At 39.5% G+C, this 26468-nt stretch overlaps 1 protein-coding gene across 1 annotated transcript in view; it reads right to left on the bottom strand.

Annotated features, from left to right (window-relative positions):
* The window catches only part of cdkal1 (CDK5 regulatory subunit associated protein 1-like 1), a 231553-nt gene that overhangs the window by 180738 nt on the left and 24347 nt on the right, over positions 1-26468 (bottom strand). Inside the window, exon 4 of the mRNA XM_053326340.1 lies at positions 10508-10592. Coding sequence (XP_053182315.1) covers positions 10508-10592 — 85 coding nt within the window. The remainder of the gene's footprint in view (positions 1-10507; positions 10593-26468) is intronic.

The following is a 26468-nucleotide window of genomic DNA, read 5'->3' as shown; positions in this document are numbered from 1 at the left end:
TGGTGGGACAGGCTTTTGGCTCGGGCCTTTAGCCCCATACTGTGAGCAGAGCTGCATTTTAGCCACATACAGGAGCTCACATACACACATACACACATACACACACACACAGAGAGACTTTGATACAAGAACCTCATACTGTGCTGAGCCCTGTATTCAAACCCACTTTGTAGAGCAGATGTGACAGGTTGTTTGTGAGGAGAATTCAACCACAAACACACTGTATGTAAACATCAGAATGCACATACAAATGTGGTATAGAATAGACTACATCCATAAATGTATGAACCGGAGACGCCTAGAGATGCTCATATACTGTATTGGCTCAGACAAAGAACCTGTCTGAAATAATCATAACAACAGATCCTATGCTGCTCCAGAGGTCTGCTGGTCCACCAATAATCTCCATTACTAGTACCCTCATATACAGGCAATAAATGTCCCATTTGTGTGTGTGTACATTTCTGTGAGGTATATATTTAAAAATAGTGTAGAATTAGAATTAACTAATAGCAACTCTAGTGCTGTTTCCAGTTTGAGACATAAATATATGTCCTGGAACTGATTTAACTTGCTTATCGGCTAGGATTGTTCAAAGGCTGAAAAGTATGCTTACAAAGATCCTGAAGAGCAAGAATGTTTGAAATTGTAGTTTCCTCTCTACAGTAAAGCCAATTCAATGTCCACATCAATGTTCTGTCCTAGTAGTTACCAGATAATAGCATAGCATAACCTCTTCCATTACTAAAGCCATATAAAATACTTTTCTGCGGCTGTGGAAATAAGAGGACATAATACCTGGTCTTTCAAAGCCGATAGAAACTGATAAAAGTCAAGTCCGTTAGGAACAGGGATTTAAACATTATTAGCCTTTCATCACATTACATTCATCCCTGCTGATACCTGCTTTGCCTATCACTTTTCTGATAAACAAGCTTAAAAAAAGGTAAGACTGTTACTTTGCTTCATTCCTCGCATAAAATTGGGTATGAATGTTGCTGAACGTCTTCGAGGTTAAGCAGAGAAGAGTAGTGAAATCTAGCCTAACAGCAGGTAAATGATTTTAACAGGATAAATCTGCTGGGTGTGGAATGCTAGATATTGACCTGCTTATTGCCCAAAGTGCTGTTAACAGGTCCATGTTAATGCGACTTAGATCAAAGCTAGAGCTACTATGGAGGGGGGGGGTCTAACTATAGAGCCAGAAAACTTTCTGCAGTGTGGAGAAGTGAAGTAAGGTTGATGTTCATCTATCTACATCTCCAGCAGCTAATGGAGTTAATATATTCAAATACTGTTAGAATAGGTTGACTCGACAACTGTAACAGTTAAAGTTCACCACAAGCATTGAAAGTGACTTATGAAATATCACACGGACAAACAGATACAGCAGACTGGAAGAGGGAACAGTACTGTTGCATAAAGTACACTTGCATACTTCTGTAATAGCTTCTGTACATTTGCAAGGAGCACAGCGATAAGCTTCAAGGTCTCAAGGTCTTTACAAAGAATAAATCACAGAGTTGACATGGTTGTATTTGATGACAATGGAAGAGAATACTTGTTTTGACCATTCACATCATACGTGACCTTAAGGCATTTCACCTTACCATCACAAGAAAATAACAGAGCAAAAGAGAACACAGCAGAGTTGAACTGCTGCATGAAGTCTGTTGTACCACTGTACAATCATTAAACCTGCTCAACTGTTAAATGTTAAAGACTAGAGTTCATTATTTCATCCTGAAAATCATCATGTTGTAAAAGTGCTGGTATTCTGTACAGAAGGAAAACAGAACAGTGCAGAGAGCAGTCAAAATGACCAATTTAAAAAAACATAAATGACCATCTTCCTCTACATCAGACAAAACACTGACTCTAATTCATCCCTGAGAAACGCAGAACACAGAAAATGTAGAGTGCAATGTAACTACGGAGAAGAAGACATCTTAGAAGCAGGTCATGTATGGGTCAGCCATTGATGTGGTTCTAAGGATACCTGAACTCAGCTATACTCTCTTTGCGTCGCCTCTCTGTATTTCTTTTTTCACCTCTGTGTCTGTCAGTCCATGTCTCCTTCTCTTTGAGGATTTTATATTGTGTGTGTACCCCAAAATGTAGGCTAATGCCCTGCAGAACTGACAGATTTAATGCCAATCCCTGGGTTGCACCAAAACCAGCCCCAGGCAGCAAGCCCATTGTGTGTGTGTGTGTGTGTGTGTGTGTGTGTGTGTGTGTGTGTGTGTGTGTGTGTGTGTGTGTGTGTGTGTGTGTGCGCGTGCATGTGTGTGTGCGTGTGTGTCTGTATGCATGTGTGCCCAGCCACAAATCCATGCCTGGTTGTCTGTGGGAGTCAGTGAGCAAAGACATATAACAACTGCCCTTAGTAAACAACTTGAAAGGTCACTGCAGATTTTAGATTGTTTATACCTTGCTGTCATGTCCTGACAAAAAAGCTAACATTTCTGGCCTTAATGTCACTCACTTTCAGTGTGTCAGTCCATTTAAAACAACAAGCTGTAAGGCCCGCTCAATGCATTATAAGCACTGTGAAAAGAAACATGTCACTTGACCACAAAGCAATGTAAGACTTTTGACTGATTCTTGGAAAAACAAACTAGACTAATATATACAGTATTCATGTCTTTGTGTGGGAGACCAGTATTTATGGTTTTGAGGTCAAACTCTGATGCAGCTCAGGTTTTATCATTTGAAAGATTTGTCAAATGACAGATTGCTGCCTCAGCTCTCTGGACTCCAGGTTTTTTGAGAGAGCTGTTAATGCTCTCAGATTTAGGCTGAAAAATTAAGGCCTGTGGAATAACATGTAAATTTTGTGTCAGGGTGGATTTTCACTTTAATGATTTGATTTGCCAAGCGTGACCTTTTGCCTCTGGTAAATATGTGGTCAGAAATCAATGACATAAAATCACTTGGCAAATGTCAGTGGACATCTTACTAATCAGCATGTTGCCAAGGGCTATAATGCATAATCACCACCTGTAACTCTGCTATGGAAATATGGCACATATGCCCTGGATTTATGAGTTTCATACTTACACATACATGATCAGTTTATCAACTCAAACCAATTGAAACTGTAGGAACTGCAGTCAACTGTAGTTTTCTATTTTCTATTAAAATGTATATTGTTTCAGCATCGATATCACAATGCAGTATGCATGTTGTAACTAAGTAAGGTTGTGTGTCCATACAGTTTTACTGGAAAGGTGCTGGGATGAAAGTGCTTGGCAGTGAGCACATTGGTTTTGTTTCTATGACAACAATATCTTGACAATTTCTTTGACAACATATCACCACTCTAACCGCCGTTAGAAAGACTAGCATCACCCCTTTGCTTTTTATTATGTTTTCTGTCTTTCTTATGATAGTTTCTGTCTGACATATCATAAATTGCAGGATAGACAGACAAGACCAAAACAAGCTTCTTCCATTTTCTCAGTTAACCAGGTGACGGGTCTAGAGGCTGGTGTTCAGTTAAGCGAGGCTGCTTTTGAGTGTGTGTATTCCCGTTATCAGCGGCACCTCGTCCTGTTGCTGGTTCAAAGTTGAACAGTTTTTGTCATAGAGCTGGACCTTATTGCTAGCAATGAGGCTCTGAATTTTAAGTCTAGGCTATATGTCGGTAAATAACTGCTACAACTCCTCAAGACCCAAGCCAACTTCCTGCATCCTGCTTGCCATCTGCTACAGTGAACGGGTGAGCATCTAAGTTAGCAAGAAAATTATTCTTGAATATAGATAAACTACTATAGATAAAATACTACTAAAAGACTACAATCGTCATTGGGTGCAAAGCTGAAATCATCCTTGCATTCAAATAATGCAAGGGGCTGTGTTGGGAGGGGCATGCAGTTAAAAGGTACCAATGAGGCAATGAAATACAATCCAGTCCAGGTATAATGGCAACAACTGTTTTATCTTTCGTTGGGACAATCATAAGGTAAACAGTTGAATATAGCGTTCACATTACAAAGCAATCCACCAGAAATGTGCACTTGCATGTATGTGATTGGCCAACGTAGCACCTTGCTGGATGATGCTGCATTGCTTAGCAGGAAAAGTTGAGCCCAGTTCAACAGTTTTTCCAGAAAACCCTGCCTCACTGTGGCAAAACACTGCTGGCAGTCAAATGAATGTGAGGACTGCAGTCTTTAACGCAGTGCTAATGTCAGTCTGAACACTGCCTAAGACAAAAACCTATTTTTCTGTTTCAGTTTTACCTTGTGATGCGATATGGAAGCCTGTATCTACTGTGTAAAGCAGCTACTCCTTTTAGCTCAGTTTTCCACATCCATTTTTGGCAGCACGCAATCTACAATTGATGGGACTAAATTTGTAAAGCAACTTCTGCCAAGACAACACTGAGCCAACAATAGACTGTCCTGTAGCCAGGGGCCATAATTCATATTCACCACCCAGCCTCCACATCTGTTATAAATACACAATATAAGCAAAACTCATACACTTTGGACTTCTTCCAAGAGTTCATTCTGTGTGCTGTGTGTCCCTTTTCAATTAACATTAATGATTTTTTTTCTTTCTTATGGTTGGGTTCATGAATATTAAAATTATATTGAAATTAATGTAAATATAATGTGGGAATTGGTGTATTTTGAAAACAGAAGTACAGAACTCTGAGTTTGGTTCTAATTCATTAAGCACACATTCCCTTGATCATACAAATTACTAGAGACAGCCAAGTGGAGAAATCTCACACACACACACACACACACACACACACACACACACACACACACACACACACACACACAAATACACCCGCAAACACATAGCAGTTTAATTACATGCTGTTGAGCAACTGTTTCTTTAATGCATTCTGCGTTCATTGATTTGAGAGGTCTCTGACATTGAATTACACTATAGATTGCGGCATTTCAAACGCACGCATACGCACACCCAAATATCCATACTAATTGACTTTTTAGCATTCAGAAGCTGTTCTATTAGCAGTTTATGCCACTGAGTGAGTTCCTGATGTAAGACTCTTGCTGAAGGAGTTCAACGCCAGGGCAGAATATGCCATTACTCTAAAAGAGTAGCTGGAAGGAATCCCATCTCCCACACAAGTTGACTCACCACTGCATGCTGAACAAAACGATACCACTTCAGTTCAAAAAGCTCAGGGCAACAGTTTGTACAAAGTAGTAAAATGCTGGGGGTGGGAAACTTTGGGAATCTTGGGATTTGATTTGATTCTAACATCTGGTATCCGATTCAATTCAGAATTGATTCTCAATTCAAAACCGATTCTCAACTGAATGAATAGAAAAGGTGGCACTATTTTGCTCCTAGTGTTGCAATGATGTCCTTCTCCACTGAAATACAATATGAAACATAATTGGCAGTTAGAAATAGCTTTTTAATTTTTAAAGTTTACTGCAGTCATTAATTCATTTTAAATTAAATTCTAATTTACTGACCAACATCACTGGTTAAATATCTTTTGTAAAAACAGAAGCTGGTGTGTTGGCTCTGGCGAGATGGAGTGCTCCACTGTGTTGTTACTAACATTATGACTCCAGCAGTGCAAAGCAGCTTTTCTGCTGCACCATTAGCCTTGAGGAAACCATCGTCCAAGACACTGAACAGGAACAGGGTTAGGATCAGGATTTTCTTCACCCCACCAGAGTTGGTTTAAGTTGTTTAAGTGCTGTAGTGTGCGTTGGTCAGCCACTCTCATTTGTTAGTGTTGGAGTTTGCTGCTCTGCTAACGTTAATCTCTGACTGATGGCATATAAAGTATTCATGTTTGTATTAAAAAATAAATCATTACATCAAAAAATGTGACAAACGCTGCCTTTTTTAAAGATGAAAGGCTGAAGATCGTATGGCTGCTGCACCACCCCTGCAGCTGACTTCCATCATTTTTGTTCCATCAACATCACATTATGTAATCTAATAGTGAGAAACTGGTTTTTGACATTTGTGAATTGATTCTGAATTATAGAAGATAAGAATTAAATCTTATTTGAATTGATTTTTTCACCCACCCCTATACAACACCACAGAAAGAAATGATTAAGTCCAATATTAATGTACTGGATTTCAACTTAATCATAGACAGCATTATTTCAGAACTAGTCTTCGACCTTTCCTGAGTGTCCTTGAGCAAGTCACATTAAAGTTTTAATCAAAACTCACGCACCTAATGCATGAAAAAGACACACACACACACCCACACCTACCTCATAAATAACAGCTGTGTATTTAGGTTCAGGACCAATTAATATTGTTAGGTGTTTTTGTTCAATGTACATGCAGACTGCATACACTCCATATGCATATTCACTAGCATTCACTAATGGTCTAACCCTAAACACACACACACACACACACACACACACACACACACACACACAAGCTGCCTGGGCATTCATCCACCTGACAAATCCCACAAGCAAACACACACACAGACATACAAACACGCACACACAACTCCTTATCCCACACACTTGGCACAGATGCCAACTAAGCCCCAGTTCTCCAGAAGTAATAAACCGTCTTTTCACTGCGTCTCTCCAAACCATGATAGAGGACTGCTGAAAGCCCCTGTGCTTCAATTTAAAACCCCTCAACTCATTTACTAGGACACTGATGGTTAGTTTTGTGTCAGTTTATGTGTGTGAGAATGTGTTGGTGGTACATAATGTCCCAGATGTCACAGTCATTGGGGACAATTTGTTGTACACTTTAATGTACACACACACACACACACACACACACACACACACAATAAGGACAGCAAAGTGTTCTTTAGATACACAGGACCTGAGATCATTCTCTAAAAGTAAGGTAAGAAAAGAGCATAACATTCCCACACACACACACACACACACACAAATGCATTTATCTTATGCACCTCAACATACAGATCTAAAAAACAATGTAAATCTAATAATCACAAGTTTTCAAAAACAGTGATTAAGGCTGGTGTATTCCTTTAACGGGAAGTCATACAGGAGTTTATGCACCCTGCCAACCTTGGTGGGATTATTACCGAAAAACCTTCCAACAAAGAGGGTGGTCCGGCCAGTCTGCTTCAACATTAACTTTGAGCTGTGACAAAGCCTAACAGCAGGACTAATGACAGTCTCTTTTACTGAAAAGTGCAATAAAAACTGCAAGCTGAGCACCACAGCGTAGCACAGCTTGTTAGTTAACATGTGCTGGCCTCCAACTACCCCTCCAAGATAGAGGGCAGACAGGTGAGACGGACATAAATCGACACATTTCTTCCTGTTTATGTGGTGAAGCTCTTGATAGCAAAAGCACGATAAAAACCAGGAGAATAATAACAGCAGCATACTGTAAAACAACCTCATCACTAATAGTATACTGGTACCATATAGGGAGAACACCACCAGTCTTATGTGGCAGACAGAAAGTATGTAAATTTACATTTCAAATATGATTTTTTTTTAAATAATTCAATAGAAAAATTTAATAAAGTCATACAATTCCGTGCTACTATGTACAGTATATATTAAACACTGTATGACACAGACATTAATTATAAAAGACATGTTTTAAAATATATCAATGACTTACCTTAAAACATGGTATTAAGTCTACATATTGTTAATGGTGAAGAAAGTCCCACTATCCCATATATATTATGCATATTGTGCTGCCTTAATAAGACAGCATATAACATATTTATAATTAAAATGAAGAGAGCCAGTGCTTCCCCCCAGACTTTATTGTCCAGGAGCAGTTCAGACAAATCTTTTTTTTTTAAATGCTGAGCAATTGAAAACTTTACTGAACTATTGATTGGTATGGTGATGACAGGTTTGTGTTATCAGAAGCTAGTGGCTTCAACAAGCACAGAAATAATACACTGTATGTCATTATTATGATATAAAAATGTTCTTGGTTGGGCTTTTTCTAATATGCATGCTAAACGTGCTTATTAGGTTATGGAATTCATAACTCATTTTTGAGTGAATTTCAGACAAGTTCTCGTGTTTGCGGTACCAGGAGGTGCAGGCACAATGCCCAGCGTGTGACTGAGCGCGAGGCAGCCAGTGTGCCTGCCTCCCTCTCTTATTTTTTCTCTCCGTCAATCATATAAAGAGAAGCCAAAGAAAAACTAAGGCATAAAAAAAAGTGTGAGTTAAGTGGGCATTTTGATTCTGTGTGATCAGGCACCATGTCATTTTGTGTCTCCATCATGCAAGCTAGCTAGTGATGAAAGGAAAAAAAAACTTCATTCCTAGTGTGTGTGTGTGTGTGTGTGTGTGTGTGTGTGTGTGTGTGTGTGTGTGTGTGTGTGTGTTGCGCATGTTTCCTTACCAGTGAATAGAGCATTAATTGCATTAGCATTACAGCTGGGTGATTTCAAGTTAAAGAAAAAACACTTGCATCAACAAGAAAGACATTTTTAAAGTGTTGAAATGAGTTATTATTTTGTGCATTTCAAATGAGAAAGTCTTTGCATAAAAATTGGCATGACAGAAAGACAGTAGAAGAGAAAGTGGGCATAAGGAGACGGCTGAAGCAGAAAGACAGGAAGATTGCAGTGATCAAGCTGGCAAAGTGAAACTGTTCACCCCTGAAACTGTAATATTGCTTTTCCATTCTAATGATTCAGACATCCTAAAAGTTAAATGTGACAGATAAATACATTTCTCCATTTTGCTTTTCGCCTAAAATCTATAAGCCAACCAACTAAAAAGCCCACAATTTGTCTTTTCAACCATGTTAAGGAACTATACTGTTGCAGCCCAATTTGTGTACACAAAACTATTTAGAGCTTTGACAATGAAACTAAATCCACTTTCTTTAGTTAGATAAGCTAAGGAATCACTTTTTAAAAAATGGTACAGTTCATTTGGGCTTCAAATTTAACTATGTACTGCTGATCAAATGATTAGTCATGGGCATACAGCGGGTTGCTAGCAGGGATTTAGAAGAGCAATGACCACACCAACATGTACGTGGACCAAAGCTAATATCTGTAGGTACATTTACAGCTGTCTATTGTGCTGCAGCTAAGCAGCTAATTAACTACCATGCCTGTAAACTGACACCAGTGAATGTGTGTTTGGTGGCTCATTCAACAACGGTGCAAGCTAAGGGCAATGCTCTTGTTTGTAAATTAGATAAGAAGTAGACTTTAGGAAGAAAGCTAATGTGGGCTCTTGTGTTGTGTGATGCTATCAGGCTCAGTGTGACTGTTTATCAAAATAAGGTCCGCAGCTATGAAGGCAGACAACAGAACAATATTTCATCAAAATTAATGAAAAACTAGGAATTTCCATTATAAAACCAAATAATTCAAAGTATACATTTTTTGTATTTAGCATTTTCTCTCAAAGGAGAACACAGGACAAAGCAGATATGTATGCTGTAGTATATGAAAAACTACTATTTAATTTCAGCCGGACTTCAAAACTGCTTTAAATGGCAATGGCAGTCACCTAGTGACTGCTTAGTCTCTTGTTCTCTCCCACTACCGTAAAAGCAGACACCCGCCAGGTGTGTGTGTGTGTGTGTGTGTGTGTGTGTGTGTGTGTGTGTGTGTCCCTGATGGAGGGAAATTAATCAAAATGCAAAACAGTTTCTAGCTTAATTTCTCCGAGTTTATGCAAATGTATGTTTCTCTCTTCCTCTGTGGGTGTGTTCGAGTATGTGTGTCTGTCTATGTGGGTGGGTGGAAATTGACATGGAGCAGCAAGCTGAAACCATGTTATACACAGACTCTCTCTCACACACACACACACACACACACACACACACACACACACACACACACACACACACACACACACACACACACACACACACACACAGACACAGACACTTATGTAGGGCACTATGATTTCCAGGTTGATAACAAAAATGGAATCAAGTGTAAAACAGCAAATATTGTGGAAATTAGAGGTCTACCCATGCCCATTTTTTTGACACAGCCTTAGCCAATGACTGATATGTGCTGCGATTTTTTTGAGCCGATATTTCTCTCTCTCCCTCCCTCCCTCCCTCCCTCCCTCTGAGATGAGCAAGTGTCCAGTGTTTGGACAGTGCCATACTTGGCTGCAGGAGCTGTACTCAGTTTGTAGGTAAGCGGAGTGGGAACAAACACTGCTTGTCACAGCGAGCAGTAACTTCTCACACCAGCTGACAGTTACTGCACACTCCATGCTGTCAGCATCTTGTTCACAGTACGTAGGTGTCTGCATCATCCTTTTTAAAAGTCTACATTTCTGCCTATGTAAAACTCAATCCCATCAGTGTTTTCTAAAGTCTCTGTTTTAGGGGTTTGAAAAGAGCAGGGAAGTGTGGGCACTAGGTGTAAATGTAGCAGCTGGAACAAAGTGGATGTGGCCTTATTCCTCAACAACACATTTTAACATGCTGGAAAATTAATTCTCGTGAAATAACTGAATAAACTATTTTAGTGGATGCATAAAATGACGGCAGAGAGAGAGTGTTTGTGTGTGCATCTGAGTTTCAGTACTTGATTGAGTTTCTGAAGTGGTCCTCTGCAGGGTTTTTCACAGTGCAGCTGTTCAGCAACCACAGGTCTGCTTCTGTTGGGTCATCTGCAGAAAGAGAGAGAGAGAGTTCATTTAACATAAGCCCAGGCATAAAATAGAAAATGTACCTAACATACACACACACATAAGTACAAAACACAACTATAAAGGATTCAACAAAGAACAAGGAATCTAGTGTAGTTAGTTTATGTCTATCTTTATTCAAGTTACTTTCTCCCTGAGTTTATGGTTCTTCTCCACACATAATATCCTTTATATTCTTTCATCTCATTGTATTATTTCATTCAGTGCTTATTTCTGTTTGTTTGTATCACTCTTTTTTTCGTCTTCTCGGGGGTCAGAAGAACAGAGAAGTGCCATTTTCTTCAATCCTGACTTCATTTAGCTGAGTCCTGATTTGGTTTGACGGTTTTATTGCATGTTTGTTTATAACTGTGAGTGTTTAGCATTTCCCAGTACTCTGATCCCACTGAAATAAACTAAATGTTTTCCTTATTTTGTTTTATCTTGAAATAGAAAACACTGTCAGCTGTTTTTAAATGTGATTTCCAAATAACACTAATCTGACTATGATGTACTTAAATATACCAAGTGGATCCCTTCTGGCTCCTGGCCAGCTCCTAAACCCCAAATTCTAAATGGTGGATTAGAAAACCTGGCCGTGGCACTGGCTGTTGTGCACGGCATCCTGGGACATGGAGTTTTATACTGGTTGTTGGTTGCAGCTAGAATATTACTGTTAGCATCACTGACATGATCAAACTGTGTTATATTATTTGAGCACATAAGCCATTCTTGACCTTGGGACTTACTGTATGAGCTTGCATTTATGATGGCCTATCCTAGGCTATCTAACCAATTTGATTTAAAATAATGAAAACCACTCAGCTTATTGTTACTTGCCAAATAAGCCACTGGAGAAGTTGTCCAGAATTTGGCAGTTAAATTATTAACACCTATGTTTAGAGTGCACAGTAATAGGCCTAGTTTGAGCTTTTAAACTTTCCAATGACCACTGGAGACACACACACACACACACACACACACACACACACACACACACACACACACACACACACACACACACACACACACACACACACACACACACACACACACACACACACACACACACACACACACACACAGAGCAGTCTATTGCTCCTTGTGATGTTAAGCTCAGCTGCTGCTCAGGGCGATGGTGGCAGGCTTTACATGGCACTGCCAGGAGAAGTGTCACACACGAAGAAACATACTCAGGGCCGGGGGGGTTGGGGGGTTGGGGGGTTGGGGGGGGGTGTTTGGCATGGCGGTGGTCAAGAGCTAGACGCTCGGTCTTTTACGCCACATTGAACCAGATATTTCACTTAAAATCCACTTCCCTGCTGCAGTCAAGCATGTACATTCCTGCATTAGTAAATCTAATATACACCTGCAATACTTTCTGTAACACACATGCACAGCAGGTGCCAGTATACAGAGAGCAGGGAGATTACAGCACAACTTGCCTTGGGTCAACTTCTTTTTTTTATCCCTCATGCTCAACAAAACACACTCACACAATGTTTCTGGACCAAAGACAAAATGCATATGTATTATGTATTATGTATGTCATATGTACTATGACTCCACTGACTCCATTCATCAATTCATGCCAAATAACACTTAAATAAAGTGACCTGTCTGTTCACTCTATGGTTGTAAAAAAAAATATTCATAAATTGACCGAACAATCAATATCTTTGCAGCACATGCAGACTTACATGAGTAGAAAATAAAGACAAAAGATTCATCGCAGTGGCACTAGCATCACTCAAAGACACTTGAAATAGTCTTTGAGTTCAGATGTCACTAAGTTGTATTTAAAATCATTATAAGGCCACTTTGCAAAGGGTTTGAAATAAGCCCGATAAAGTCTTATATGACAACAGATCTGGAAGAGATTCTTTTTTCTTTTTTTTTTTTTACATTTAAAGCATTTTGGTTTTATTGCATCTTTCAGTATTTCAGGGTTTCTATAGAACTCCTATAGATGCTGTGGATACAGAAACCCCATTATTATTATTATTAAAAGATGAATGCTCAGCCGTTTGGGCCTGAGGGGTGTTAGCAGACAGTAAGCAAGGCATAATCATAGGGCATAATGAGTCATAAAAAACAGAAGTACAGCACTTCCCATAAAAGCACTAAAACAACGTGAGTCACGCTGGTAGGACATGAATCATGTGTTGGTTTGGGTTTGTTTGTTTGGGCCTTTCTGTGTTTTTTTGTTTATTTTAGGACAGGATGAAAACAAAAAGATTAATCCTAAAGCAAAAGTATGTGAAAGTATAAAATCTATATCTCTGTAAGAGGAAAAAAAAACAGAGAGGAATAAATTCAGTTGAGAAAGGATACCCATTATTATTACTTTTATTTGTCTCGGCAGCTAACACTAACACATACTAACACACACTCACACACACTAATACACACTAACACACACTAACACACACTCACACCCAGGACGAGGAGGAGTGGTCTCAGCTGTGTGTTTGCCGTCTCCTCTCTGTCCCGAGGGAGGTTCTCTAGACCAACAATAAGTAACAAGCTTTCCATCAATTTAACACACACAAACACACACACACACACACACACACACACACACACACACACACACACACACACAGTCGAGACAGATACAAACATCTGCAAAACACAATCCTATGTACAGAGTCAGCACAATTTACCAGCAACACAGATAAAAAAAGATAAAGTGAAACACAAACATCCTGGAGGTAGAAAGCTTTGACCCTTTTGAATCTGATGAGATTTCCAATGAACTGTCTCTTATATTACTTTGACTCTTGTTTTCACTATATCCCAATCCATTGATTACTATTTCATAATTGAATTAAACATCCTTAAAATGTTGGTTACAGTAGTACACAGGTTATTTGATAGTAATATAAACACCAGTCATATTAAGCTACAACATGTTTGGGACTTTTATGATTAATTGATCATTTATAACAATACTTTTCTGTCATGGGACTAACTGTTGAATCATTTTAGCACAATATTAAATGAACAACGGTGTGTTTGCTTATGACACATACAGTCAGCTCTATGTTCGCATCAATTTCATTGTCCAAACACTCACACTAATGCGTTTGTAGCTTTAAACCTGTGAGACCCTTTCAGATAACTGTAGCCAGCTCCTGATCCATCATGGGTGTAAACATACACACGCTGCAGTGAGTTCAACAATCCTCATCCGGTGGTAAAAGATTGGCGTGGTCAGCAGCAGAACATGAGAAGATATGTGCCAGTTTACATCGTCAGTGAATGCACTATTTCAGACAGCCATTCCTGAGTGGTGTGTGTTTGCTATTAAAGTAGTTTAGAGCCACATGTGCTGCCGTGTTATAATCTGGACCCTGGGGCTACAGCTGTGGAGCAAGGCCTTCTCTGAACTGTTGTGTTTGTTTAAGAGCATCATAATTGTTGAGGTAAATGCAAAAAAAAAGAAAGAAATCTGGGCCCAAGAGGGAGCTGAGTGTTTTTGCTTTAGCAAGCTGTTCTGTCAGGAAATGGTGACTACAGTGAAGATATCAAAAGGTATGAGGGTAAATGATGTTAACGATAAATACTGCACACATTTCCTGTCACCATGTGGCTATAGGAAGGAGTCTATACCTGGAAGTGAATGGGGAGATAAATACAATTTGAAACAGTAAATCAATACTTGGATTGACATGTAAGATCCAATTAAGATAATAGTCCAATAAACTTTCAGCACAGGAATCGACATTTCATGCATCCCATTGATTATTGACAAAAATCGAAGAATCCAAATTAATGATAAAAGGATGGAAAAGCATTGTAAGGCAGAAATATTTTTACTTGGCTTTACCTAAAACAGCTTTAAAAACAAACAGCAAAGAAATCTGCAAAGCTCTTGCAAAGCTTGCAAGTCACCCTGTTGCCAAAGGGGTGGCTCAAGCCCTGCCAGATGAAGTTCTTTCCTTTCAGTTTGTCTTGTGATCACTTGTGTGCTGTAAAATATAATCCAGCTGTTCAGTTTGGGGGGGGAAAATATGGAGATTGTGGGTTTGCTAGAAAATAAATGATTGCAATAAGGTCTACATTATGAGATATAAGTGAACCCATCAAATTAAGGTCATCATTTTGTAGTGAGATGCAGACTGCTCTGACTAACATCACTTGAGCCAAGGTTTGAGTTATTCAGTCAGGTCAACTAACATCTTACCATATCTTATATTCTGAGGTTGTCAGTGCTTGTTATTAATGGGTTTTAAATATTTCCAAAGCAAAGGTAAGTGAATGAAGTACACTGTATTCTAACTACAAACTTTGCAAACTATGACAAGTAGTGCAAAGTCAGAATACTGTATTCAATTACCATTCAACACATTAACATTCACCACCGCCAGAGTTACTCTTTCACTCTAAAGAGAAAAGAGTGTGAGATTTAAACCACTGAGTCACACAGAAGACTCTGAATACTGACAGTCTGAACATTTACTTTAAGGCAAGATGTTACATTATGTATTCATGGATTCAAACATGTGTGTTTTCTCTGCATCAGTGTGGGAAAGTAGCCTAAGGTAACTTTAAATGATTCAGCATTTAAGTGCCCATAAATTCCAACCACACAAAAGAAATGCTGCTATTGGGAAATCTCTGGAAAGTAAAATTTGCATGAAATTTGCATAGGAATGGAAGTACAGCCAATGGCAGGGGAGCAATTTGGTAATTTTTTGCATATCATGGCCATCAGGCAATTATGTGAGAAGTTGTTGGTACATAATGTGCACAAAAACTGTTGACTTATCTTCTATCTGATGAAGAAAAGCCCCAGAGGGTAAGACAAGCTTATGAGTGTGTGTGTGTGTGTGTGTGTGTGTGTGTGTTTCAAAGCCTTCCAACTGTCTGGAGTTCACAGGTACAAAGGGCGTGTGAAAAGGAGGATGACAACATTCCTACATTGAGATAAGCTCTTAAGAAAAAGAAAACAGCAGCTGTCTATGTATCATATACTCTGCAACATGCATGCACAAATGTAACAGGAAGACATTAAGATTAACAAGACATTAAGTACCTCCATAAAAAGCTAAATATATGAATAAAACTAAATTAAAAAGAAAAAGTCAAATATGGGGCAGCAACATAACTGTTTGTAACTGCCTGGGTTCACTTTACATGTTGTAGGTCAATTATAAAACAGTACAGATGAGGATTTCAACTAGCTCCCCTACCAGCTGTTTGTAATAACACAATTGCTGCTTTGGCACTATTGTCAGCCTGTGCTGATTTTTCACAAACCATTTTATGTTTATTTTATGTTTATGGAAAAACATCATACAGTCACTTTATCCTGACAATCCCAGCCAAGAAACTATCTAACAAGGCAATTTGGTTTAAATTAGTTTATTGGAGTTTTAATCTTATATACATATATATATATATATATATATATATATATATATATATATATATATATATATATATAGTTGTTGCTGTATTAGTCATAGAGTGCTGAGCGGACCTTTGCATGTATGACTCTGCAATGCAAACATACACACACACACCAGTGTAATAATAACACTATTCCATTTCAGTCTCCAGGCCACAGATGAAAAGCCTGGTTTATATTTTATCCAATATAAGAAATATATTCCATTTGACCACAACAGCTGACCCCCAAATAAATTGTTTAGCGGTGTGTGTGTGTGTGTGTGTGTGTGTGACTTTCCCAATAAAGAATATAAGGTATTCCACTACACTAAAACAGTTAAGCTGCTCTACACAAAAACAAAATGACCTCAGCCTCTGTGTGTGTGCATGATGTATGTGTATACATAGGTATTTTTTTTTATATGTGTGTGTATGTGTATTGATGTATTCTATGTGTATGGAGGTGTACCGCAGCTCATTCTTTTAAAACATTCCCACTGACCGACTCAAATGACTAAATCCAATCCATGAGGTGTATTCCATCGTGTGTTTATGTGTGTGTATGAGTGGCATTCACTATAAATTCACACCACAACCAAATCATACAAGAGAGACGGGATATTGGAAAGGCAGCACCTGGGGTCAGTGTGTGTATGTGTTTCAGTACACAAATACACAAGGTCATACATAACATATTTCAATCACACCACTCCCTATGGAGATGAGGACAGAGGGTTAGGGGAGCAGGTGCATGCATCAAATAAGTACGGATGGACAGAAGGACCAAAGAAAGAGTGATTATAGGGAAAGACTGACAGACTAGAAGAGGGTCATCCTGAGAGAGCAGTGAAAAAGAGAGGAGTGTATTTTTGTTATATATATATTTACATTTACATATATATTTACTATCACCTACATGTGATAGTAAATGTGTGAGATTTGTTACACTAGCATTAAAAAAAATATGTATTCTGCTGTATTTGCACATCATGTCTGTTGTTGATTTACCCACAGGTGTGTGCAGTACCCCGCAGAGGAACCAAGATGAGGCTCAGCTGGAGGGTCAGAAAGCAGTGAAACACGCAAACAATAACAGGCAGAATGGGAATAAGGTCACATCCCTTAACTCCCATGTATCCAGTGTATGCAGATGTGCCAGCTCACAAAGATGTGAGCACAAAATGCTAATTCAACTCAGTTGTTTACTGTAATTAGACAAAGAGCTGCTTTTCATACTTTCCTGAGAAGGCTGGTTTCCTAAAAGTAACAAATAAATTGTGATATTTCCTTAAATTGATTGATTTTAACTTTGCACAAAATCAACTGTTCATAACTTAACAAAACTCTACACAAAATTAAAGACTAAATAAAGCATATTTGAATGCTGTTACTGCAGTACAGCAGCATACCACACATCATGTATATTTTTGTTACTTTTGTGCAGCATGTCAACCAGATCATATAACAAATTTAGCATAATACAAAGCATACAAAATGAACTGTAGTGCTACCCTGGAGTATTTTAATGTCTCTTACAATGCCTGTAATGTAGGTATTACGATTAAGAATATAGAAAAGGTTTGCGTTCTTGACTCCAGCCTTACAAAGAAGTGGTGCCGGGTGTGTGCAGCCAAGGTAAATGTACATGAGACTGCTTTTATGCCTCAACAATGACTTCCTCTTTGTCCACTGTGACACCTACTAGAGCACTACCAAGTTTATGACTAATCAAGGACAAGCAATGCTATGGTAACTTGCATACACTGTTTTGTTCAACTGCTGTTTTTCAAGCGCAGTGAGACTGAAAAACGGGACAATGGCATATTTTATTTTCTATGCTTCCACTGTTCTGTGTGAGGAAAATTAAAGAGTGAAGAGTCAAGTTCAGATCTCTACCTGGTCTATAGTCAAGACGGTAGCGAAGATAACAGTTTCATATTCACACATTCTAAAAACGTATTCAAAACAACTAATACACATTTCTCCAATAAAAAAGGATTTATTTAATATTTATTCACTTACGGTATATCCATTTTAATTCTCTTTCACACACACATACACACACAGAGCTCGGCATTAAGGTTTGTCTGCTTGTCTGGGACATGTGGATTTTTTGTCAGGAAGGTGGAAGAGAAATTTACTTGCCTCACCAGACAAGTTAAAAGTCAAGAACAGAAAAAAAATATGTCATGCAATGCTCATTAATCTACTATTTAGCTTGCTTTCTGTGATTTTAGTTCACACTGGGAAACACTTCTGTTGCTTTACCTGCTTCCAGACAAAGATTTGGTCATGTTATTTTTCTTTTTTGTTGTCAGTATCCCCCCCAGACAATTAATGTGGAAGCTTAGTACATCGAACGTGAAGAAGGTGCTCTGTGCGGGATCTCGTGTGACCAGATAGTATTTCAGTGATCACACGAGATTTTGACGATGCAGAGTAAAAGCCATCAGGTTATGTGTGTTATTTAACTCCTGGTCTACTTTCCAATGCATCGACTTATGAGTCAAGACCCTATTTGTACTACTGTAGAAGTTTGATAACAATCCAGCCATTGTTAGTGGGGTAATTTCATGCTCTGTCGGACTTATAAAAAAGAACGCTATTTTCAGAAGGAGTGAAGGAATTTGGAGACAGGAGACAGAAGTGAGGACGAATGACAGGATGTAATGGGCATTAAAAGAAAAACAAGGAGAAAGTAAAGAACTGACTCAAGATTTTTTTTAAAGTTATTAAGAAGGAAAGAGAGACCCATAGAGGCAACCCAGGCGTCAGGTGATGAAGAGACATGAACATATTCAAAGCAGGAGGCAGAAATAACAGGTAATGTCTAATTTACACCTGGTATCTAGGTTCTGGTAAATATTTTAAAAGTACAATCTGTTATACAAAAGCAAACTAGAGGGCATCCAAACAAACTTGTGCCTGGCAGGGACAATGACGGTGCGGTAGTGCGCAGTATGTTAAAATTTAGGCAGCACCGAGGTACAACTGTCACCGCACAAGAAAGGTTAAACTACACAAGCCATCTGGTGCTCTCTCTGTGTGGCTTTAGCATGTTCTCTCTTTGTCTGCATAGGTTTTCTCTTACAGTCCAAATACATGTAGGTTTGGTGGATTAGAGACTCTAAACTAAAAACAGTTATGTGTGTGTGTGTGTGTGTGTGTGTGTGTGTGTGTGTGTGTGTGTGTGTGTGTGTGTGTGTGTGTGTGTGTGTTTGTAGTATAAGTGGTTGATTGTCTTTGTGAGGGACCCCAAAGTGTTTTAGACTGGCACCTTTCCATTGTGTGACCTGTCCAGTCTGCTGCAGGCATAGAAGGATGGCTGAATCTTAAGTTTTAATCAGCTTCCTACCTGAACCAGCATATGTTTCATAGCGTGGTACAAACTACAGTAAATGTAAAGTAAAGGTGAGAAACACAGCCTATGAATCTCTCTGTACTGGGAGCAAAACTCACGAGAGAGAAAAGCCGAACACTCGAGCCAATACGTCATTCATTATTAAAATAAATGCTCAGAAGAAGTGCTATAATAAAGTACACTACATTCTGTATAGTAGTAAAGCAAAATACACCCCACCCCAAAGGAAGCATCATATTAAATTACAAGAAAAAGCCTGCATTTTTTCCTGAAATCAAAATACAGGTTTTTTTTGTTTTATGAATAAGCAGGTCAAGTTACAAAGCTTTACAGTAACACATTTCTTACAGTAATTGGCACACTGATGGAAATAATTAAAGACCTTGTGTGTTGATATGTTTTCAAACTGAAATGAAACAGCAATCTTGCTTTCTAGCACTACGGAGCTCCTGTGGTGATTACTCTGCAAACAAATCTGTTTTCTCCCTGCCGGGAGCGTACTTAGCATTTTTTTTGCTCCTCACTGATTACATAGCATCCTGTTCAGGTTTTCAGGCAGTTCGGGGAAGTTCATTACAGTTAGATCTTGTATGTTTATGCAGGAAAGGAAGCTCTGGAGACTCCCTCATCTCGAAGCACCATAAACCTTTCATACAGACTCCTTTAATTCTCTCACTTGATGATAGATATGTCATATATTACCCCACTTTCTCTGCTATCACTGTGGCGACAGGATCATATTTTCCATTTCAGAAAGGCCTTACATACACTTTGTAAGTTATGGAGACTGGCAAGTAGGGTTAAGCTATAAGGGTACATTTAACTGTACAGACTGCATGCAGATAGCTGCTTTTACTCAATCAAATTTCACCCTGTGAGTTCATTCAGTCATTTCCCCACAGCACAACTAAGTAGCTGTGCATCTAGGATGTGCAGATTTTACTGACCAAAGAAACAGATCTGTGGTGTCTGATTCCTCTCTGGACTTCGGCCCTGGTAGATGATATATGAGGGTAAAGAGTGAGACGTCTGGAAGTGCGTGTGTGTGTGTGTGTGTGTGCGTGTGTGTGTGTCTGTGTGTCTGTGTGTATAACTGAGTGAGACAGAGAGAAGAGGCAGACAGCAGCCCTAGGGGTCAATATGATGCTCCTGGTGCTTTACACACAGACCACAGCATGACCCACTTTCCACCCCATCCCACATACACACACACCCCAACACATTCCCACATGCATACATGCACATGCACACACGCACACACACACACACACACACACACAACTTACACTTCTCTTCCTTGTTATTTCGGTCGTCTACCCTCCATCCATTCCACCCTCCATCTCAAACACATCATCTTTCCTCTTTTACAGCCCCAACCCCCCAATCTCTCCCTATCTCTCATCTTACACACACACACATACACACACACACACACAAATACATACACACAGGACATGCTGACCTTGGGAAACAGTGCAGTAGTGGTTTAGAGGAGTAAGCATGCTGGGGCAAAGGGGTGGCTTTGGGGTGAATGGATACACTTGACTGAGCTAACAAGCCCTGTCTGGCCTTATCGGCTGATTGGCTGACCAGACAGCTGGATGCCAGGCAGACTGGGAAGACAGGTGGACTGGAGGGCAGGTGGACTGGAGGGCAGGGTGGGACAGTCACCCAAGATGTCTGGCCTGTCAGAAAAACATTTGCTAGAACAGGAAGTGATCTGACCAAATTAATTGTTGGTGATGATGGTATGTCAAACTGACAGTAATAAGCAACTTACTTTAAAAAAAAAAGGCCTCTATGGTGAATGAAGCTTAATATATCCAGGAATTATTCACTGCCTTTAAACACTGATTTACTGTAGCAACGTTCAATACCAAACATAAAACTGACTCAACTCAGTGAAGACCACATTGGATAGAACGTGTCCAGCTACTGCTTATCAAACTGCTGTCAGGCTGCTGTTTGACTGTCAGTGCTGCCTGCTCTCCTCTGCTTGTGTGGTAACTTTCAGATGTTACATGCCCATGTGACAGTGAATGATCGCACATTTGGCCTCTACTCTTCTCAACTTGCAAAAAGTCACAATTTAATCCAACACAACTTTCAGCTCTTATTTTAGTATTGCAAAAATATAATGTCATGATCACTTACACTGTTTCAGATCCTTTGGTAATTGTAGTTACAGTGTAGATAGTGGAGTATATTGTATGATGTAGAGCCTCTTTTCCCTTTTTCTCAAATTTACTGCGGTATTATGAATGATATGATATGGCACAGTCCTACAGGGAACCTCTGCAGCATGTCATCCACAATCTATCTCCTCTATATTTGTGTGAGCTCTGTATTGTTTCAAACTTTCACTGCATTCGAGTGAATGACACATTTATTTGGACAGATGGATCAATACGTGAATGGAGGCAATGATTGCATCTATGCCATTAGTCTGCAATTTGAGAAATTATTACACATAGCAAAGCCTCTGTTCAGACAGGTCAAATAGGGCTCTGATAATTTGGCTCAAGTATAACTGCTACATCACACTCACAGTCATATTCCCAAAGCATGAGTGTGTGAGAGAGTGTGTGTGTGTGTGTGTGAGGAGTGACAAGTTGGGCATGTCTGATTGGGACAACAAGACATCCCCAGCTCACAGCATTTCTGTCTAAAAGGTTCCCTCTCCTCTGGGGTAGTGTGTGTCACAACATGTGTGTGCCTGTGTAAATCTGTGTACATTGTGTGTGTGTGTGGATGTGTGCGTAACTGTGTTTTCTACGCTGACGTGGCAAATGGTGAATGGGCCTTAGAGGACTTACGAGTTTCACCTCCAATCACATTTTACAAGAAAGCATTCGCACAGTCACACAGTCACACAGTCACACAGTCACACACACACAGTCACACACACACACATATACACATACACACAGGGGCCTTGGGGTTTTGGCGGTTGGTCTATCCGTCTAGCAGGGTGAGCAACCACTCAGCCGTGGATGATAATGCAATCAACTGTCATTAGAGGGACGCTGGCTGGCTAAACACACACAAACACACACACACACACACACACACACACACACACACACACACACACACACACACACACACACACAGAGTACAGCTTCCCATGATACACTTTCAGCAGCCAGTCACAAGTGAAAAATCACACACTTTGCTGTTTAGTGATAATAAGACATTGTTCTTCACTTCACCAGCTACATGACAAACTCCACATACTTAAACTTCCTGAGGTAAGAATGACGTAAACATAATTCATGTCGACCTGCAATGATAAGTCCATCTAAAGAAAATGAATCGGCAATTATTCTGATGATAGATGAATCACTGCAAACATTGTATGAATCCTGATCCTCAAATGTGACAATTTGACTCTGTCATATTTGACAGTTAATTGAATAGAAATTGAATATTTATTAGTCAGATGAAACATGCATTTTTTTTAGATTCTATCACATACCTTTGTTCAATTGAGAAAATCAGTAAATCAATCCATTATTAAAACAACTGTTAGTTGCAGCCTTAAATTTATGGGACACAAAAGAAGAGACTTGTATGTTAACGTACATGTCTAACAGCAGCCAAGTCAATACAAAAGCACACACACACACACACATAAAGAAAAGCACATCTTTCATCCTCACCCAAAGTTAATCTTCTGATGCAACCACAGAGCAACATTTCTACAGAAACGGAGCTTGTTTATTTTGACTGACCGAATATTAGCAACCGTTTGGTGATTGGTGCTTTTATTATCTTTTTGTGTCATTCTTTCAGGTGCTTCTTATGCACTCCTTTGTACTGCTGCAGTTATCTGACAGCATGAACATAAAGACATGTTTATGCCAGCTAAAGCATCCAAGACTGGATTTTTAATGCAAAACTCCACCGATTTAATACATCAAAGTCAGGTGTTACAGGTGTTGGGGAGTAATACTGAAAAGCTATATTTTTAAACAGTCATTCATATGGAAGTCAATAGCATTTGGGAGCTTCTGTGCAGAGCTGTTCCGAAACGTGAGTCAACCTCTGTATCGTTGCCTGGGAAACGGTCGGTAGCATATCTCCTTTAAGGGATAGGGCAGTGTGTAATGTGTCTAAGTAGCAAGTGTGTGGTTGAGCGAGTGGAGAGATAGAAGAATGAATGCAAGCGAAGCAGAGGAAGAGGTTAGCAGTAAGTTGCCAATCTAGCAGTTAATGTACAGTATAGACTACAGCGTGTCACTTAATATATGCTGCAGCTTCTCTAATGAAAGGTCTGGTATGCGTGTTGATAGTAAGATGCCACAGCAGAAAAATATTATAAATATGTAATATGTTATGAATGAATGAATGTAATATTATATATAAGGGCTATTATTAACAACCCTGAAAAAGTGTGTGCCTCAACTTTAAAAGGGACATGAAATGTGAATGCTTTGGCACTGGTAGTACACCCCAAAGCATTAGAGAAACACATTGCCTGAACTCGGATTTTTAAAAGTTGTTAAAACCACAGATATGATCAATTTATTCCTGTAATTTCTAACTAGCCATCTTACTGGTGAACCGCCATTTTGGAATGAAGTCAATGCCTACATAACAGAGTTGGTGGGGAGTGATATGTGTGTTTATAATGATCATAGTCCATTTTGGTCACTTTGCCACCTCAATCTGAATTTCATCAAAGTTTTGGAAATCTCCAGGCTTGGGGAAATGTGTGTGCACTGTGGATGCTGTGGCTCAGAAGGTAGCGCGCGTCAGAAGATTGGTGGTTTGATTTCTGACTCCTGCAGTCTGCATGTTGCAAGATACTGAGCCCCAAAACTGCTCCTGAAGCCTGTGCCACGGATGTCTGAATGTGTTTCTGTATGCATTAGATATACCTGATGAGCAAGCACCTTGCATGGCAGCCTGCCACCGGCATATGAATGTGTGTGTGAATTGGTGAATGTGGCATATAGTGTAAAAGTGTTTTGAGTTATCTGAAGACTAGAAGGATATTATACAAATGCAGTCCATTTACCATTAACACAGTGATGAAATTGAAAACAGACGGAGCAGCTTCAGCCCGTAGTCTGTTGGTCCAGTGAACCACCAGCTTGGCCGACTCCACTATGTAATTTTCCTCCAAAAAATAAAAATTCACTGCAAACCCTGGAGTCAGTGCCCACTGGAGGGTTTTCTCTCTCTTTGGTGCTGCTAACTAGCACAGCTGTGCTGTTCTCAATTTAAGTGGCAATTTATGAAATTAGATTATTTTGTCTTGGCTTTAACCTGAGAAAAAACTAATTTGCACATTTAGGAGCAATGCAATAGTGGCCTCCTTTTTGTTTTAGTCTGTCCTGTGGCTCCCCAGTCTCCATCTTTCATTGTCTCTAATTTTTATTTTCTCTACTGTTCACGTTCTCTACCCTATTCTGCAGAACTCAGCCATTCCAACCAACCCTGTGATGTCACTGGCTAGAGTACAGCAAGATTTTTCAAATGTATCTGCATTAGTGTGGACATGGTCTAAGCTGTCATTTAAGCTGTCGACAGTTAAGTTATTTTCTCTTTGTCTCCCTTTCTCACACACTCTCACCAAATATACAAGACTTCAGTCCTCTCAGACTCACTCGAGCCCTTGACGGCATCTCTCCCATATATCATCTTAGTAAGGTGGCAGAAATTCACAGCAATGGTTTTTGTAGCATATACATAATCTAATGTCTCTTCTCAGAGGCAGATATGGCTGTGTGTGCGTGAGTGTCGGTGTGTACTAAGCAGGGAGTGTATGCCAAGTTAGGCACAGCAGGGGTCCACCATAGCACTCACGCCAACAGTTTGACAACATCTTAGAAACATCTATTCACTTGGGATTTCTCTCCTGTCTTTAACAACTCTGAGTCCATTACTGCTGAAGAGAGAGAGCTGCTCTGACAGATAGAAGCAGAAAGAGAGACAGGAAAGGAAAGGATGCAGGGCTGAGGGAGGGGGGAAAAAAATCAGGAGAACATAGTTCAGAAAGATTGAGGTGGAGCAATGATGGAGAGGCTAAAAAGATTTGCAAAAGAGAGGAGAGTTAGAAAAAAAGGGAGTAGGGTGTTGGAGGCAGAGGCTGAGTTTGAGGAAAAGAAAGAAAAGCAAGAGCACGGCAGAAAATGATAAAAATGTACAGAAACAGAAAAGAAAATAACGAGGGTGTGCAAAGGAGAGACCTAGCATTAGAAGATTAAGTGGGGGTATCACAGTGAAAAATAGCAGGTGAGCTCAGCTGAAAGTGGAGCAGCAATGATGAATGATGTGAGACAAGCCAACTGCTAATTTAGATGGCAGAAGTTTGCTTTTACAGGGCAAGAGGCTGGAGTCAATCTGTCTCTCTTACATCTGATCACAGAGACACAGTGGGTGCACCTGGGTCCAGACAAGGGGCCTTCTCTTAAGACTAAAAATAGTAGAAACAAGTACTGAACTGGCAGTACAAACAGACAATGAGCAACATTACAGCCAATATTTTCCATTTGTAGCAGTGTTTAAATTCTACTGAATCACATATGGTTTGTGTATGAAAAAAAACTGTACAACAGATGAAAGCAATGACAAACATCTGGGAGTGGATTCCCTGTGATCTTAAATGTGCATTAAGTGTGATTTATCGAGCAGCATACAGACGGGAGATGGAAACCAGGCCTAAATAGATTTTTGCCATTACACGTCTCACCTTGCATAGATGGGATGATTTGAAGCCTCAGGTTCATGCAGTAATTGGGGCCAATCACTAGTCTGCAGCTCAGACAGAAAACCATTATGATCATCAGTGCAGGCATGAAAAGATATTTCACACAGCGAGAGAGGGATTATTAGAGTCAAGGGCACAAAAGTCAGTGTGTCTGGGAGAAAAGAAGGACCTGGAAGGTTACTGACTGACAAAGTAATATAGCAATGATTTCACTTTTACCTCATGTCTCACGGTGATTCATGGCAAACTCTTTCACTTTCTAGATGAAGTGTAAGTGTCTTTCTTTCATTATTATTTATTTAGCTCTCCTGCTCTGAAAGAATACAAGAGTCTTTAACCTGGTTCAGGCTAATGTGTTGAGAAGAACAGGCGGTCTATAAAA

Source organism: Scomber japonicus, chromosome 10 (genome assembly GCF_027409825.1).
Source record: "Scomber japonicus isolate fScoJap1 chromosome 10, fScoJap1.pri, whole genome shotgun sequence".
Lineage (NCBI taxonomy): Eukaryota > Metazoa > Chordata > Actinopteri > Scombriformes > Scombridae > Scomber > Scomber japonicus.
Note: the sequence above shows the minus strand (reverse complement) of the source record. Positions and strands in the feature narration are given on the sequence as shown.